The sequence below is a fragment of the Oryzias melastigma genome, linkage group LG5 (assembly GCF_002922805.2).
Source record: "Oryzias melastigma strain HK-1 linkage group LG5, ASM292280v2, whole genome shotgun sequence".
Lineage (NCBI taxonomy): Eukaryota > Metazoa > Chordata > Actinopteri > Beloniformes > Adrianichthyidae > Oryzias > Oryzias melastigma.
In genome coordinates, this window is record NC_050516.1 from 27,585,264 (window position 1) to 27,600,750 (window position 15,487).

The 15,487-nt window shown below is 37.3% G+C and overlaps 2 protein-coding genes across 4 annotated transcripts in view; one reads left to right on the plus strand and one right to left on the minus strand.

Annotated features, from left to right (window-relative positions):
• The window catches only part of syn2b (synapsin IIb), a 91,119-nt gene that overhangs the window by 52,177 nt on the left and 23,455 nt on the right, over positions 1–15,487 (plus strand). The window contains exons 4-5 of the mRNA XM_024269322.1: positions 1,778–1,934; positions 2,190–2,279. Coding sequence (XP_024125090.1) covers positions 1,778–1,934; positions 2,190–2,279 — 247 coding nt within the window. The remainder of the gene's footprint in view (positions 1–1,777; positions 1,935–2,189; positions 2,280–15,487) is intronic.
• The window catches only part of LOC112144666 (metalloproteinase inhibitor 4), a 39,635-nt gene continuing 27,895 nt past the window's right edge, over positions 3,748–15,487 (minus strand). For 2 of the 3 annotated variants that reach the window (XM_036212012.1, XM_036212013.1), the window contains exons 3-6: positions 12,719–12,816; positions 8,575–8,689; positions 8,163–8,287; positions 5,124–5,366 (exon numbers count right to left, since the gene is read on the minus strand). In XM_036212012.1, coding sequence (XP_036067905.1) covers positions 5,169–5,366; positions 8,163–8,287; positions 8,575–8,689; positions 12,719–12,816 — 536 coding nt within the window. In that variant the 3' untranslated portion in view covers positions 5,124–5,168. Of the gene's footprint in view, positions 5,367–8,162; positions 8,288–8,574; positions 8,690–12,718; positions 12,817–15,487 lie in introns of all 3 variants that reach the window. The other variant, XM_024269325.2, reaches the window with a different exon arrangement.

A 15,487-nucleotide genomic window follows, 5' to 3' on the forward strand; every position in this document is an offset into this window, starting at 1 on the left:
AGCCTTTAAAGCTCAGAACAAAAAAATTATGGATTTTTTAAGTTTTTTTGACAAAAAAAAAGTTGGAAGGTATTTAATTAAAAAACGGGGCCAGAACTGTTTACTGAAATCTCTTCAGCGCTAAAGACCAGAAGCTTCAGACCACAATGTTTCCCTAAAAGCTGACTGCAAAACATCTTAAGATGAAGATCCGCTCTTCAAGATACTGTAAGCAAGACACGTGCTCAGGCACATTCACGCCACAAACCGCTCTGACCCAGATACCAGAGGTCTGGTGACGAGCCGGCTCTGAGGAAGTCAGGCACTTTCAGCAGCTCGCTAACCTCAAAACACAAGAAGAGGAAAAGCAGAAAAGGAAGTCTGCAGCTTGTTTTTCATAGACATGTCATGGAAATGTGCACGGATGTGTGCTGAGCTTAGCAAGGACTGTTTTGGTAGTGTTTCTTCAGAACAAAACTTGAATTAGGACAGAATTTCTTACATTTATAATCAACTCTGATTTTCCTTAAATGAAGTACTTTCTCTTCCTCCTCTGAAGGTGAATTTCTCTCTTTATTTACCTGTAAAGAGGTGAAACAAAATTGTCAGGACATCTGGTATTTTAAAACTTAATGTCAATGGTTCGTTTTTATAAAATATTATTTTCTTAATCTTTGCCGTTTTAGAAATTTAGAAGTGATATTTTTGACAATTTATTTTTAAACTCTATTTTTTATTAGTTTTTTTTTCATCTTTGGAAAAAAAGAAAATTTCACTGCAGTGACAAAACTAATTGGTGGACGAGAGCAAATTGTTACGCGAGAAACAGCATTTTAAAAACAGATTGACAGCTGATTCCTTTAAAACGAAAGTTCAAATTTTATTGATCTTTATCTTTATTGATTGGTAAAATGTAGAATCCCTGAGAGCTGGAGAATACAGAGCACCTGAGAATTGATCCAATACCGATCCGATACTGGTCAGTATTGCCAATATCGATATTTTTCGTAAATGCTGTGGATGTGACCTCAAAATCTCAATTGTTTTTAATCCCACTGAATGTTTTTTTTTTTGTAAGTTTTCCTTTCTTAATTACTTGATAAACATAAAAACAGAATTGGGACAAAATTTTCAGTTAAATGGAAAATAGTTTAATAAAATAAAAACTTCTTGGAATTAAATGAAAATTAAAGAAGTGAATGAAAAACAGTCTACAAACCAAAAGAAAGACGGCTAGAGTGTCTAGTTCAGGTTCTGGAGAAGAGAATATTGTTTATGTTTTTTGATTAAAAAATTCATAATCGTAATTAAAATACTACTGGAAAAGATTTTTAAAATAAAAAAAAATAGTCATGGGGACTTTAAAAACGAGACCTGGTTCTGAGGCAGATCAGTAGTCTGTTCTCTCTGATAGTAGACGGCAGTCGGCCACGGCGGCGACACTTATACCAGCAGCTTATTTTCACCTTCTGTTGATGAGGTTATTCAACGGGACAAAATGTGCGAGAGGCTAACCCTCCTGCCTGTCGACCCGCATCTTCCTCCGGCAGCATTTGCTGTAACAGGGAACCCACAATCTAAGACGGAGCCAATAATCTCACAGATTAAAAAAAATTACTTTGTTTTTCTTAACAAATGCTTGATAAACTGAAAAATGAAACCACTAATCCTATAAAAACACAACTATGTGTCTTCTTTTCCCTTCAGGAGTCGCAGCAAATCAGCTTCCTCCAAATCATTGGTTTTATTTGCAAAAATGATCTAAATCTAAATCATCTTCCTTTTTTTGCTTTTGCAGGTCCTTCAGGCCTGATTTTGTCCTGGTGCGTCAGCACGCCTTCAGCATGGCCCAAAACGAAGACTTTAGGAACTTGATCATCGGCCTGCAGTACGCAGGCATCCCCTCAGTCAACTCCCTGGAGACCATCTACAACCTCTGTGACAAACCCTGGGCTGTAAGTCTCTTTTTACTTCATTTTTTATTTTTTTTAAGAAACATTAACCCTTTAACAGCTTTAACATGCTAAAACGTTTCAACTGTTAACACGATCAATGTCATTCCAGTAGATTCTGAAGGAGAAAAGCGGCCGAGCCGCTTTTCTCCTTCAGAATCTACTGGAATGACATTGATCGTGTTAACAATTAAAAAGTTACAGTAAAATCGTGCAGATTTTTAACATTTTTTCCTCCATTGTTCTCCTTTAATCCAGTTTTCTCAGCTGATCAATAACCAGAAGCGGTTGGGATCAGACAAGTTCCCTCTCATCGATCAGACTTTCTACCCCAACTACAGAGACATGGTAAACCGGCTTGTTTTTTCTATTATTCAACCCTTGTGTTGAGTCAGTCTGACGACACAAATGCTTGACTCACTGAAATTTAGGTTTGCAATCCTGAATCAGAAAATATTTCTTTTAGTTAGTTGTGTCAATTTCAGGAACTGAAAACACTTTTAACATGTTTGGAAAACCCACAATCGTTCACTGCATTCCCTCTAATATAATGCAGAATTTGATTTTACATGCCATAAGTTTGATACTAAAGGGACAATCAGTCAAATCTGAATCATAAATCTTTTTTTTTTCTTTAACTCACTTTGTATTTGTTTTCTTTTCCATTTTTCGATGCACAAACAACACTGACACAATTTGACATAACACGAACACACAAAAAAAGGTGCTGGTTACAAAAAAAAATAAAAAAATTCCTTCAGAGTTGTGTCCTTTAAACCACAAATGGTTTCTCTCTTCACAAAACAAGTATGTAGGAGACAAGACACACTAGGGTAAGTAGATTTTAACGGACATAGATGTCTTAAATAATCATATATTTTCTATGTGTGTGAGAAGTATTTGTGCTGCAAAACTATTAACTTGTACACAAAAGAGTTGTTTTAAGAATTATTGTCAGAAATAGTTTCTGGAATTTGGTAAAATAAGCTTTTAATGCATCATATCCATACCATTCTGATGCAATTATTCAATTATTTAAAAATAAAAAGTCCAGATTTAAACAAAAAGAAAAGAGATATTAGCATAATTTAAATCAGTGGGAGAGCTAAAATATTTAATATGTGGGGCAGGAGGAAGGCTGACGGCTTTGGGAGGGATCAAACCGTTTTATTGATGATGAATTATTACGTTTTTCCAAACATAAGAATTTCCTCATGCAATAGCAAAAAACAATGCAGATTTTTACTAAGGTTAAGGTGCTGGCGACCTTTTTTTTTTTAAACTGTTTTTATATTCTGTGGTGTTTTATTCTGTGGTTTACTGTGAAGCACTTTGTGATTTTTATCTTAAAAGGTACTATATAAATAAATATTATTATCATTATTATCTTTCTGCCATTGCTCAGTAATCCACGTTTAAACCAGTTCTCCCAATTCGTCACTCACTTTCTCCACAAGGAAATAGTCGGCTCCCTTTCTCCTCCCATCTTCCCAATATCCCCTTTCTGCTTCCACCATTCTCGGATACGTTCAGGATCCATTCCAATATGTCGTGCAGATTCTTCACCAGAAGTTTCTTTACAAAGTTTGAACGCTAAACCGAATGAGCGTTTCTCGTTCATCGCTAAACTGGCTCACAACACATGAGCCGGGGGCTCGTGAAGCTAGCTGATCACCGCTAGATTTGTGGAGCAGACTCTTCCTGGAGGGGGCGGTTCTTAACTTGTGACATCAGCAAGTGAGGATCCGCTCGTTTTCGTGTGTATGGGAGGGGCTGCTGTTGAGAGTGGAGTTTTTTTTAGAGGAATACTCAGGAATGTGTGAATGGATCAAAATACCACTATAGGGTTGTTTATTGAGAGAAATGAACATTAATTCAACCCTCCCACAAATATTCCAGAGACACTCAGAGGTATTCAGACATTTCTACACTAGAATAAAGGATGATGTGTTAAAAAAAAAAAAAAACTTTTTCAAGTGGAAACAAAAAGACAACAACACTTTTTTTCCACTGAGACATTTTATATATAATCAGATTTTTTTGGTACATGTAGATAGAAAACTATTCAGACAGAAACACAACATAAATACAAAGCCGAACAATACTTTTCATATAAAACAAACATAAAATTGTTTTAACCCCCTCCTGCTTAAGGCTCACCAATTATAATCCATTATGATCCTGGCATTACTTATTATTTCAATTTTACATTTAAATAACATTTTTAATCAAATTACTTTCAAGAAATAAATTTGATATTTAATTGGTAATTTCTTGAATTGTATAGAGCCAAAAAAATAATGCATTTTAAAACGCATAAAGTAATCCAAAAACAAGACAGGGGTCACTTTAGACTTCAGGTCTTTTCATAAATTAATTTTGAATATTTAATAGCTCATTGGAAATCAAATTAACTGCAAAGGATTATCTACTTTAGCTTTTTAAAAGTTAAATTAATAAAAAATAAACATTTCTTGTGAAAGAAGAGGGAGTCTCGGCTTCTACCTTGTTAAAGAACCGGGTTAGATTTTTGGCACAGATAAAAAGTAGAGCTGAACCAAAGCCCAAGAAATCCTATACTACACATAAAATCTTGTTAGTTTTAGGATGTTAAGTCCAGCTAAAATACAATATTTACATTTTATTTTCTTTCACCGATCAAACTGTAATGAAGAATGCTGCGTCTCGTTCATAGTTTCCAGAGTCCCAGTGGGTCAGGGTGTTGATTTCGTCTGAGCAAATGGACTGAAAGGTTTTAGTGAGGCTCAGATGCCGTCTATCACACAACAGCATCATTATCTCCAACAAACTTAGTATGCTGCACAGTCGCACAGCTGAAAAACTGTGGGAAAACAGCAATTCTCTCATTTTATTGGACAAATTCTAAACTTTAGCCTAATTTAAAAAAAATGTTATAAATAAACCATTGAGAGGTCTTTAATTTTTGTGGAAAGGAGTTCCTTTTTACCCACATTGCAGTGTAGCTGTGATCTGTAATATCAAATAAGTGACGTGATTGACACAAAAACGTAGGAATCTCCTTCATTTTATAGCATTTTCTTCCAGCCACCACCTGACCACTAAAAGCTCTTTAAATTCTTCCTAAATTACATTTTTTTTCTGCTTTACGCACCCAGACTTTGCTCAAATTAGCAGTTTTCCTTTTGTCAGTATTTTTTGTTTCATTTTTGATGAGGCATTTTTCAGCAGGAATACAGACGGGGGCAGCGTCGTCGATCAGGGGTCGGTCATGTCCAAGAAGTCTTTATCTGGTTGAGGTCCGCCCCGGTACCAGCTGCAGCTCATGTCCGAGCGGCGCACGCAGGCGTACTGCCGGGCCTGCTCCCCGTTTAGACTGTTATCCAGCAGCCAGTCCGTCCACAAGCACTCGTTCTCGCCTGTAGACGCACACGGCACCGTGTAACACGTGTTGATCTGCCAAAAGAAAGAAAGAAAGTTATCCAATTTTTATTGGTTATCTTGTCAATCTTTAGTGCTAATAAAAATATTTTTAAAAGTGAAATATTGGAACAAACTACTTTTACTCACTTGATCTGTTAAGCTTAAATCGATTCAAATGGATTAATCAATTAAAGTAGTTTTCCAGGACATAGTTTTTAAGGGTGTGGGAAAAAATCGATTCACCGATATATCGCGATATTTCGTTTGGCGATACTTTTTCTGACACGATATTTAATGTATTATTTATGAGCGTTCTTCACCGTCTTACTTTTGTTTTCCACTTACACCTCCTACCACTAGTTGGCAGCACACTAAACCTCTTTGAGCAGCTCTATACAATACAGGCTCCTGAACCGTAAATGCTAAATTCAGCAATGTAGCTAAATTAGCAAATACATAGCCCTTAATTTTCTCAATCATAATTTTAAAGCCGTATTATTTAAGGCACATTCATTCTGTTTTTAGTTTTTTCTTCTACTGAAAAAAATGTTGTTGTGGAAATCGGACAATGTTGACTGTTGCCTTTAAAAACAAATATTTCTTAACCCCGTAAAGCCCACTTCATCAAATAATTGACAGAAAATACTTTTTTTTTTCCCTAATATTTAAAATATTAATCATGATCCTTTGTGTGGCTTGGAAAAAATATTATTTAGGAGAAAAAAAAGCCCCTATTTAGCCATTCTCTCAAACTTGATCCACACATTTTTAACATGGTGAAACTGTTATACATAATTAATTATCAACAAATTTATAAGTTTTTCATTACAGCAAGTAGTCATTTAAGAAAATAAAATAACAATAGCTGAGCTAATCTCAACCTGAAGTGTTGAAAATTATCAAAACATTTTCCCTCCAAAACTGTTTTTGAGATGTCACGGGGGCAGCCATTTTGAAATGAGCAGGAAAAGGCCTTCTACTGCCTCTAGTGGAATGATAATGTAATGCAAAGCAGAAAACATGGACGAAGTCACATACAATGGGTTTTTAAGGATAGTTTTGATTATGTTAATGAGATAGGGGTCTCAGAATTATGTGTATCAAATATGTTACAAATGGTTATACAGGGTTAATTTACAAAAAAAAGGCACTATTAATCTTGGGGTAGAGCAACTTGTATATGCGAATCCGTTGCTGTGTTTAATGTTGTGATCATTAAATAGAATGATTTTTTTTTCATTTTATTACAATAAAAGACATATTAATATTCAGGTAGTTTTTTTCTAAGTTGTACTCTTTAAAAAAAGGGAAAAATGGTTCAGTCTTGTGATATATCGCGATACGTATCATGTTGTGAAACAGGTATCGCATATGTATCGTATCGCCAGCCTCTTGCCAATACACACCCCTAATAGTTTCTGCAGAGCGGCAGGAGTTCATCTCTAAGCTGTGGTGCGGAGGAACCCCGTCCCCCCTTCCCGTCACCCATAACTGAGCTATCTGTTTACCTACTTTTCTTCTAGCTTACGGCTCCTCACATTTTACAACCTAACATAAGTGCAACACAAATTGTGAGCAATATTACAGTTCTCCACCTGTACAGTTTGGAGCCAGATGCCTATGAAGCCAAATTGAGGCCAATATTATTTGAAACCCAAATAAAACAAATAGAATAGAATTCAACTTTATTTTCATTGCACATGTCTCAAGTACACAGCAACGACATAATGCAGTATTGGTGTTTGGCCAAAAAAAAAGGGTAAAATATCAAAAACTTTTTGCTATTCTAAAATAAACTCAATTATTTTCAACTTCAAATGTTCAATTTTTTAGGTTTCAAAACTCAAATTTTCAATCTCAAAACGTTTTTTTTCAGTTTCAATTCTTTTGTTTTGTTTTATAATCTAAAAATTTCACTTTCAAAATTTTTGGCCCCGTTGTGACGGGTTATAAACACTTATAAACTAACTGTAATTATCCAAGTTCTCAGAGTTAGTGAATTCACTGGGACTGAAGTTACCACCTTCATCGATTTTGATTGGTGCTTCATGTTAGCCCCGCCTCAACGGGGCCAAAAGTTTTGAAACAGACATTTTCGAATATACGAAAACAACAACAAAAAAAAAGAGTTGAAACAAAAAAAAAAGTTTTGAAATTGAAATTTGGAGTTTTAAACAAAAAAAGAAGAAAATAATTAAGTTTATTTTAGAATAGCACAAAGTTTCAGACATTTAAAAAAAATTTTCAATTAGTTTTATTTGGGTTTCGAATAATATTGGCCTCAATTTGGCTCCATAGATACCAGGTTAGATGAGGAAAACAAAGACGTATGAAGATGCATTAAAATGGAGCAGAGCAGGAAGCGTGTAGTTCACACAGTGAATATTCTACATAACATAATTTCCAAATGGTATTTTTCGTTTGCTCCAGATTAATTACAACATAGAAATACAAAAATGCAAATTTGAGCCTAATTTTCTTTATATATGTCAGAAAAATGCCACAAGAACACGCTAAAAACACCAAAAACCTTTTAAATCGAGTGGGTCTATTAGTCATTATTCTTACTCTAACCTTTACATGGTGGCTGCAACACACCAAGATTCACTTGCAAGCGAACCAAGATACAAGTTTGAGGCAGACTACGGTTCAATTGAACCAAATAAATGCAAGTTTTAAACTCCGAAGTAAACACAAAAGCATTTATATATAAAAAATAGAAAAACATTAGCTATTTTTCAGGAGAAGCTGCTCTCGACTCAAAGCTCAGATACAAAAAAAGTGCGAGAAAGATAAATATGTGAGCGTGGAACCAAGTTGGCCACTCACTCGGCATTCACAGCCCAGCTGGTATCTGTAATTAAGGTTCTTCTTTTGCGAAAGGGACAAGTTGTCCCATGATTCCACCAGGTCACACTGGCCAATAGAAATCCTGCCATCGTTCCACATACTCCCTGAAGACAGACAGGAAAAGAGAACGAGTATTACCCAAAATTCCTTACAAATATTTCTTCCTCCCATCGTTCATACTTTGATTTGTAAAGAGTTTAAATCTAGATCTGTATTCTGAATTTCTGAACTTCAGTTTGATACAAAGCTACTGTGAGTTAACCAACTGTTTAATTCACAGAAAGAAAATCAAATTTAAAAGGAATAAAAACTACACTGCAGTCAACTGCATGTCCCTGGACTGCTTGATGCTCTTGCTTACCTGTTGAGAGAAACCTTTAGAAAACTGTACCTGAGAGCAGATACCCTGCTTTGTTGTTGGAGTCCAGCTTGACTCCACACAAGGAGGAGAAGACAGGCGTGTACACGTACTGGATATCCTTGGCCCGGTCAAAACCTTTAAACATCTGGACACAGATGTGCAGACAGAGAAAAGCATGAAGCTTCAGAGTGAACTGTAAAGCAGCGCATGACAAAACACTTTTTACTTGATTTGATGGTTGTTCAAACTAGTATTGAATACATAACAAAAAATCCATCAATTGAAAGTGCGATTGGGGCATTGCTGCCAAATGTGATGTCATGTTTGTTTCATGTGGTGCAAGTTTGAAGGTCAGTGATAGTGATATTTTTATTTCTTTTTTTATTCAGTAAGTAAACAGGAAAGACTCCTTACCAAATACTGACAGATAACAGGCCAGATGTATTAAAAATGAGAAACTCTCTGTTATGCAGTCAAAGAAAAGCTTGATTCCAAAAAGGATTTCTTTATAAGTTATGATAAGAAAAAGTCAAGAGTGGAAGACAAGCAGACAGATGAGGTTTATCCATTGACTGTATTTGAGAACTGGACCGAGCCAGTGTGACGTCACCCATAGAAAAAGATTCGCTTCTGGTTCCAACCAAATAAAATTAACTATACAGATGTGACCATGTTGGAGTCAGATGACATCAGTAAGTAATGATTTTTCCAAGCTGGTCTGAGTCGACATTTCCATGGCAACCACCCCCACCAATCAGGAGTGAGCCACTTGAAAGCGGGCTCAAGAGAATCCATCAACCAAACATTTTGATTATGCAACTAGTGAACACACTTTTACTAAAGCATCTGATTGGTCAGTTTATAACTTGCACTACAGAAAGAATTTATTGGAAAAAAATATATATGATTAGCAAGAATATGTCAAAAACACATAAAAGTTCTCAATTATTTTAAAAGAATGAGTGAGTAATTTCTCAACAGAATTCTATGGGATTTTGGCCTCTTGGATCCAAAACTTCCTATTTGGAATGCCGGGGGGAGGGGACACTCAGTCCAGTTCTCATATACAGTCAATGGGTAGAACTGAATGAAGGACAAGAGTCTATAGCAGGGGTCCCCAAACTTTTTCTTGTGAGGGCCACATAGCTGTTTTCTTTTCTGATGTGGAGCCGGGGTCGGTTTGTAGGCTAACGAAAGAAGTGTAAAAATCACAGGATTCGTCTAAACTCAAACATTTCGTTTAGAAACCCACACATAAGAGATAAGAGCACAGACTGCAGAAGAATGGAATAAAAAGTCACATTATGCGGGTCTCAATTGCATGGCGAGACTGTTAAAAAAATAAATAAATAAATAAAAATCCTGTCTCTGATAGTGTTCAGGAGGCTGGGCCAGATCCGGCCCGCGGACCGTAGTTTAGAGACCTCTGGTCAGTGGTACAGAAACAAAAACACCCACAAAGGGATACATCTGATGGGAAAGGTCAAAGAGTCAAGTCCAACAAACGATGAATCAACCAGCAGGACGTCCGCACTAGAAAAAAAACTATTGACTGTATATTGAACTGGACTGAGTGACCCCCTCCCCCCCAGCGTTCCAAACAGGAAGTACGTGCTGGCTCCAAGAAACCCAAATCCCACAGACTTCTATGGAGAAATAAACGGCTGTTAACCAGTCATTCTATTTGTTAGAATAGCCACTCTTGATCTGTCACCTTTTTTAACATCATCTTGTTAATAATATATTTTCCCGATTATTATTATTTTTTTTCATAAACCGACCAATCAGATGCTTCAGTAAAAGCATGTGCCACACCCCCCTCCCGAACATTTGATTGACAGATTCTCCTGAGCTGTTTTCATTGGAAGGGGTGTGGACTTCAAACAAGCTTTCTCCTGATTGGTGACAGTGGTTGCCGTAGTTACAAAGACTCAGACCGACTTGAACCAATCACTGTCGACTGGCTCCGAACGACGGTGTCTGTATTGCTGGAAAATGGTGACTCAATTGGCTTCATTTTGCTGGAGCCAGAAGTAAAGCCTTTTCTATGGGTGATGTAACAGCCGCTCAGTCCAGCTCTCTATATACTGTCAATTTTTAAAAAAAAACCCTAAGTACAGTATTAAAGGGATTTGATAGTTGACCGCACCGACACAGATGAGATTCACTTCACCATTGATTACCACTCAAAGGAATGGATTAAAGATGTGGATGATCGTTAAAAGAGAACACCTTCACTCTAACTACTCTGCCAAAGGGCAAAAAACTGGACAGTTTGAGATTTACAATGAAGGTGATGATAAATATAAAGTTTGATTTAGAAGATGGAATCAATTATGGTAAAACTTTCACTTAACAAGCATAGGAGCATCAAATGAATGTAAACACATGATCCCACTGATCATGAGATTGACTCTGACCCGCCAGGAGGATAGAAAGAAAAGAGATTTGGGCTCTTAAATCATGACGTAAATTACAGTCTATTTTCTTTCTGATTTATTCAGAGGGGGTGTTATTTTCAAGTTAAATGTGTGGTTTGTATTTTTTATTTAAAAATGTAAAGTGCAGGTTTGGAGATCAGGAATGATGAGCTTTAATGTCGAGGAAAATATTAGCTGTTTTTAGTCGTTTTAAGCCGTTCTTGGCTTTGAAAAAAAAAAAGCATAAAATGTGTTGACCTTTTTTATTCTCAATAAATGTCAAGAGGCAAAAGGTTCCTCCATCCCCTTTACCTTCTGAATTCATGCTAGTGAAGCTCAACACAAGGAAGAGCAAACAGATGGAATTCAAATTTATACCAGGAGAAACGATCTGTTGTTAGCTGAGAGCGACAGCATTGAATCGTAAAGAACCTAACGTAGGTGTTATGAAGCAAACATTATTGAAAAAAGCCTTACTTGTAGGGATATTTTTAGCCATCTTGAATTAACTCAATGGTGTAGAGCAGGGTTCTCAAACTCTATTTATCATAGGGCCACTGAAGGCAGAGTCTGGCTCAGGCTGGGCTGTACGGAGTTACATTTGTGCCAAAAACACATACAGCACTGGCTGTACGTGTTGAGTAAATGATGTTCAAATAGTCACTTTTCCTGCCCTAAAAGTTTCAAGCCTGGTCAATATCACGCCCCCATGAGCTACATACCTCACCGTGATTGGTTGGTTTATCATTGAACTTTCATATTAAGGCGGGGGCTACAAAATATCGACTTTGGGGCTGCAAATGGTCCCTGGGCCGCCAGTTTGAGACTCCTGGTTTATGAGGTAAAGAACCATTTTGTCTTCACGCCATCAGCTGCAGTCTCTGTCACACTTTGTTTTTTTTAAGTTCGTGTCTGACCTGCTGCTGCTGCTGTAGACTGTGGTCACAAATCCTAAAACGCCGCTGCGCGGTGACCTAAGTGCAATTTTATCCAGGAGTATCTGGCCACGGAGAAAAAAAATGGCGCTTGAAAATTAATAGCAGGAAGTGCCTCCCCCTGCCGGAGCCGGCCGCAAAAAAAAAAAAAAAATCAGCGCCCAAAATCATTGGTCAGAAGTCCTCGACCGGAACCCCCTGCTTTAAACTTTTGACCTTTTTTTTTTTTTTTTTACTGTTTTTTAATCTCTACGACACTCTCTGTCACAGAGATAAAACTCCATTTCGCCGGCTTTTTCTCCAGAGACAAACGGGTGTAGTTATGCAAATTTAAACACTTGTTAATATTGAATTGAAATAAATAAAACGATGAACGTTCTCTGTCCTATTTGAAGCTCATCTTGCACACTAAACTGCTAGACAGTTAGTTTATTCACATTTAAAAGCTTAAAAGCTCTATTTTTGTTGCATAAAATAAGACAAGTTGTTTATTATGATTGTGTTCCCAAAATATATGTGGTTTTCTGTATTATGTGAGTTATTAGAGACGATTTTTACCAGTTATCACAGTATCGTGATATAATCAATATCGTTATCTGTGTATCGCATCGTATCAGTGATTCCCAGCCCTAATCCAGATAGACTATAGACACTCACAATGTAGCGATAGTTGACTTTCATGTCAGGAATTTGATATGCATAAAAAAAAGAAAGAAAAACAGATATATCAAAAGTCAGCCTGCAGGGAAGCTCAGTTGCCCTCACTAGTGTTGACAGCTTTATTGAAGCTGTGAAACAGAAGGCGTCCACAGAACCCACCTTGATCATTTTGATCTCGTACTGGATCATCTTCATGTAAGGTGAGGAGCTGTTGCTAGGTGACACGATCTTCTCTCCGGAGATCTTTGCCCTTATCACTGTTTGTGGAAAGCAGACAAAAAGAAGGGTTAGGGTAAATTGAATCGGCTCCTGGATGCAAGAGGGAAGATAAAAGGAGTCCGGCTTCTTGGCAAAGGCAATGTAAGCACCCAGAGTTATGCTGTTTTTTTTTATTTAGATGTATACAGAGAGACATGTGTTTTTCCTCCCCTATCTGTTGAATTGTCCCTCCTCTTCCTCCCTATACAGGCAGTGTCGCAGCCTCTCAGCGGTGATACAGGATGTACCCCTTCTTTCTCTTGGGAGGAAATTCAAAACCCACATGGAATAACAATTAGCTGTCTGCTCGCTCACTCCTCACCAATGTCACATGCACAGCATGCATGGGCATTTTCATTTTACCCAGCCAGACCACAACATGCAGCCCCCGCTTTGCCAAATGAAGCTGCAACGCTTCAAACCACTGCAGATTTAGACGTCTTTATCTTGCCGCGTAAATGATACACTCGTCTTTTTTTTTAAGCAGATGAATCAGTTTGTTGTTAAAGCTTTTATAATTATTACTAAAGAGAAAGCAAAAGGGTGATATCAGCAAAAAAAGCCGAAAATGCTCAGAAATCTGGAACAAAACTAGGGATGTAATGATTCAATCAAGCCACGATTTGATTCGATTCAGTTTAAAAGTCACAATTACGATTTTTTTCCATTTTTTTTTTCCTCATTACAATGAATTAAAGACGTTTTAAGTCCAAATATGTTTTCTTTTTGCCCCTTATGTAAAACTGTCTGTTTTCCCACTAACAGAAAGGATTCATTACAAATAAAAAATATATATATAATACTGAAATGTTCACAAATCCTTTCAAACTCGGTTTATGTTGCGCTCCACCTACGACGGACCGCTTCCCACCCGCTCAGCACAACCCTCCACTCAGCCCCTGCGCACGCACGCGCACTCAGCGCACATGACCGTTCACGCACAGCTTGCAGAGAAGAATAGACAGAGGGCTAAAGAGAGTTAACAAAAAAAGAGCACGGCTCCCGGGAAGGAGTCAGAAGGGAAACAGTCGCAAAGCTGCGTCGACTCGCCCAACATGACTGTTGTCACGGGAGATTGTCAAAGTTGAAGTGAAGTTGCGATTAAAATGTTAAGTTCCAAAGTGAGGAACAAATCTCGGGTTTGCTTGAATTTGCGCCAATAGTTGCAATCGCAACATCGCGAAATTCTGGAGGGACTGACTTATGTGAAAGTTTTAAATCCGAGGGAGCTGCAAGAATTTCCTAGGAGGGAAGCGCAGCTGAAGAGCGCACTCACAAACACTCACAGGCGTGCACAGCCTCACCTGCACCCACACAGGCGCCCAAACACTCACAGGCGCCCAAACACTCACAGGCGTGCCTGCACAGAGAAATGTCATGAGCTCTGCATTTCTAAATTTTCTAAATTGATTTTTTCAATTTTCTGCATCGATGAACATATTGACAAATTTGAAGTCGTTCACGAAGAATCGTCCTTAAACAAAACACAATTCAAATCATTTTTTGATTAAATAAATCGGTGAGCTTTAATTAATGAAGAATTTAAAAATGTAAAAAAATGACATTGCTTAAGTTTTTTTTTTTTTTGCACACCCACAATTCCTCAGAGAATTAAGTAAAAATACTCTATCCATCTTTAATATTTTAACAGTTTTATTTACCAATCTGTCCATCCACTATAAAACGGTTTGTGTTTCTCAGCACTACACCGTACAGCTGAACAAGTGCAGTAGAAGCTAAGAGCAGTGCGCTGGAAGCAGATTGTGTAAAACTTTGAATGGCAGAAGAAAAACAAGAGCATCAGTGAATGAAGCTCGCACTCAGCTTAGCAAGCCGCCCCCTTGCTTTTTCTTTTGGCCCGGCGCAGAAGTACAGCAGCGTTTTGTGTGCTGTAAGAGGAGGAGGGGCTCAGTCTGTTCTATGAAATCGGCTCAGGAGAAACTGAGACTTTTTTGTTTGTTTGCTGAAAAGAAAGGCTCACGGACATTTTTTGAACTTGTTTGAAGCGATGAAGCTACACCTCGTGGCTCGGCGCCGCCCGGAGCAAGACGGCGGGTAATGAATGTGTCTGTTACTAGAAATGTCAGGGAGCTAAAGGTTTTACTGCGGCTTTGATTTAAACCCCAACAGAAGTGACTAAAGCACAGCATACATGAAGTAAAAACTACCTTTCTATCCTAAAAGATAAAATCTTTCTCTGGATTTGACTCATTTCAATTCTGTTTTATATCCTCAGAATCTCACACATTTTTGCCCTCCGTAATGAACTCTTTTTGGGGGTCATTTTTTGAGTTGGAAGTAATTTAAAGCAAACCTTAAAAAAATATATTACTAAGAGAGGACTTTCTGGCTTTTCCAATAACATTACATGAGTTTGGATACATATGACAAAGTTTGATTTAACTTCCTGAGAAATAAAATTGTGTCCAATCAAAACTACAATTCCCAAAACTCCACGTTTTTACATTTGGTATCATTAAAAAACCCCAAATGTCCTCTGTAGACACCAACATTCTGTGGTTGGAAGATATTCAGATCTAGAAATGTCCTCTACAGAGGACACATTTGAATTACTGGTAGTCAGGAGGTTATATATTTTATATATATGTTTTTCTCTTAGTTTTAGCCGGATATCAGAAAAGCTTAAGGATCAGCAGGTTTTCTTATTTA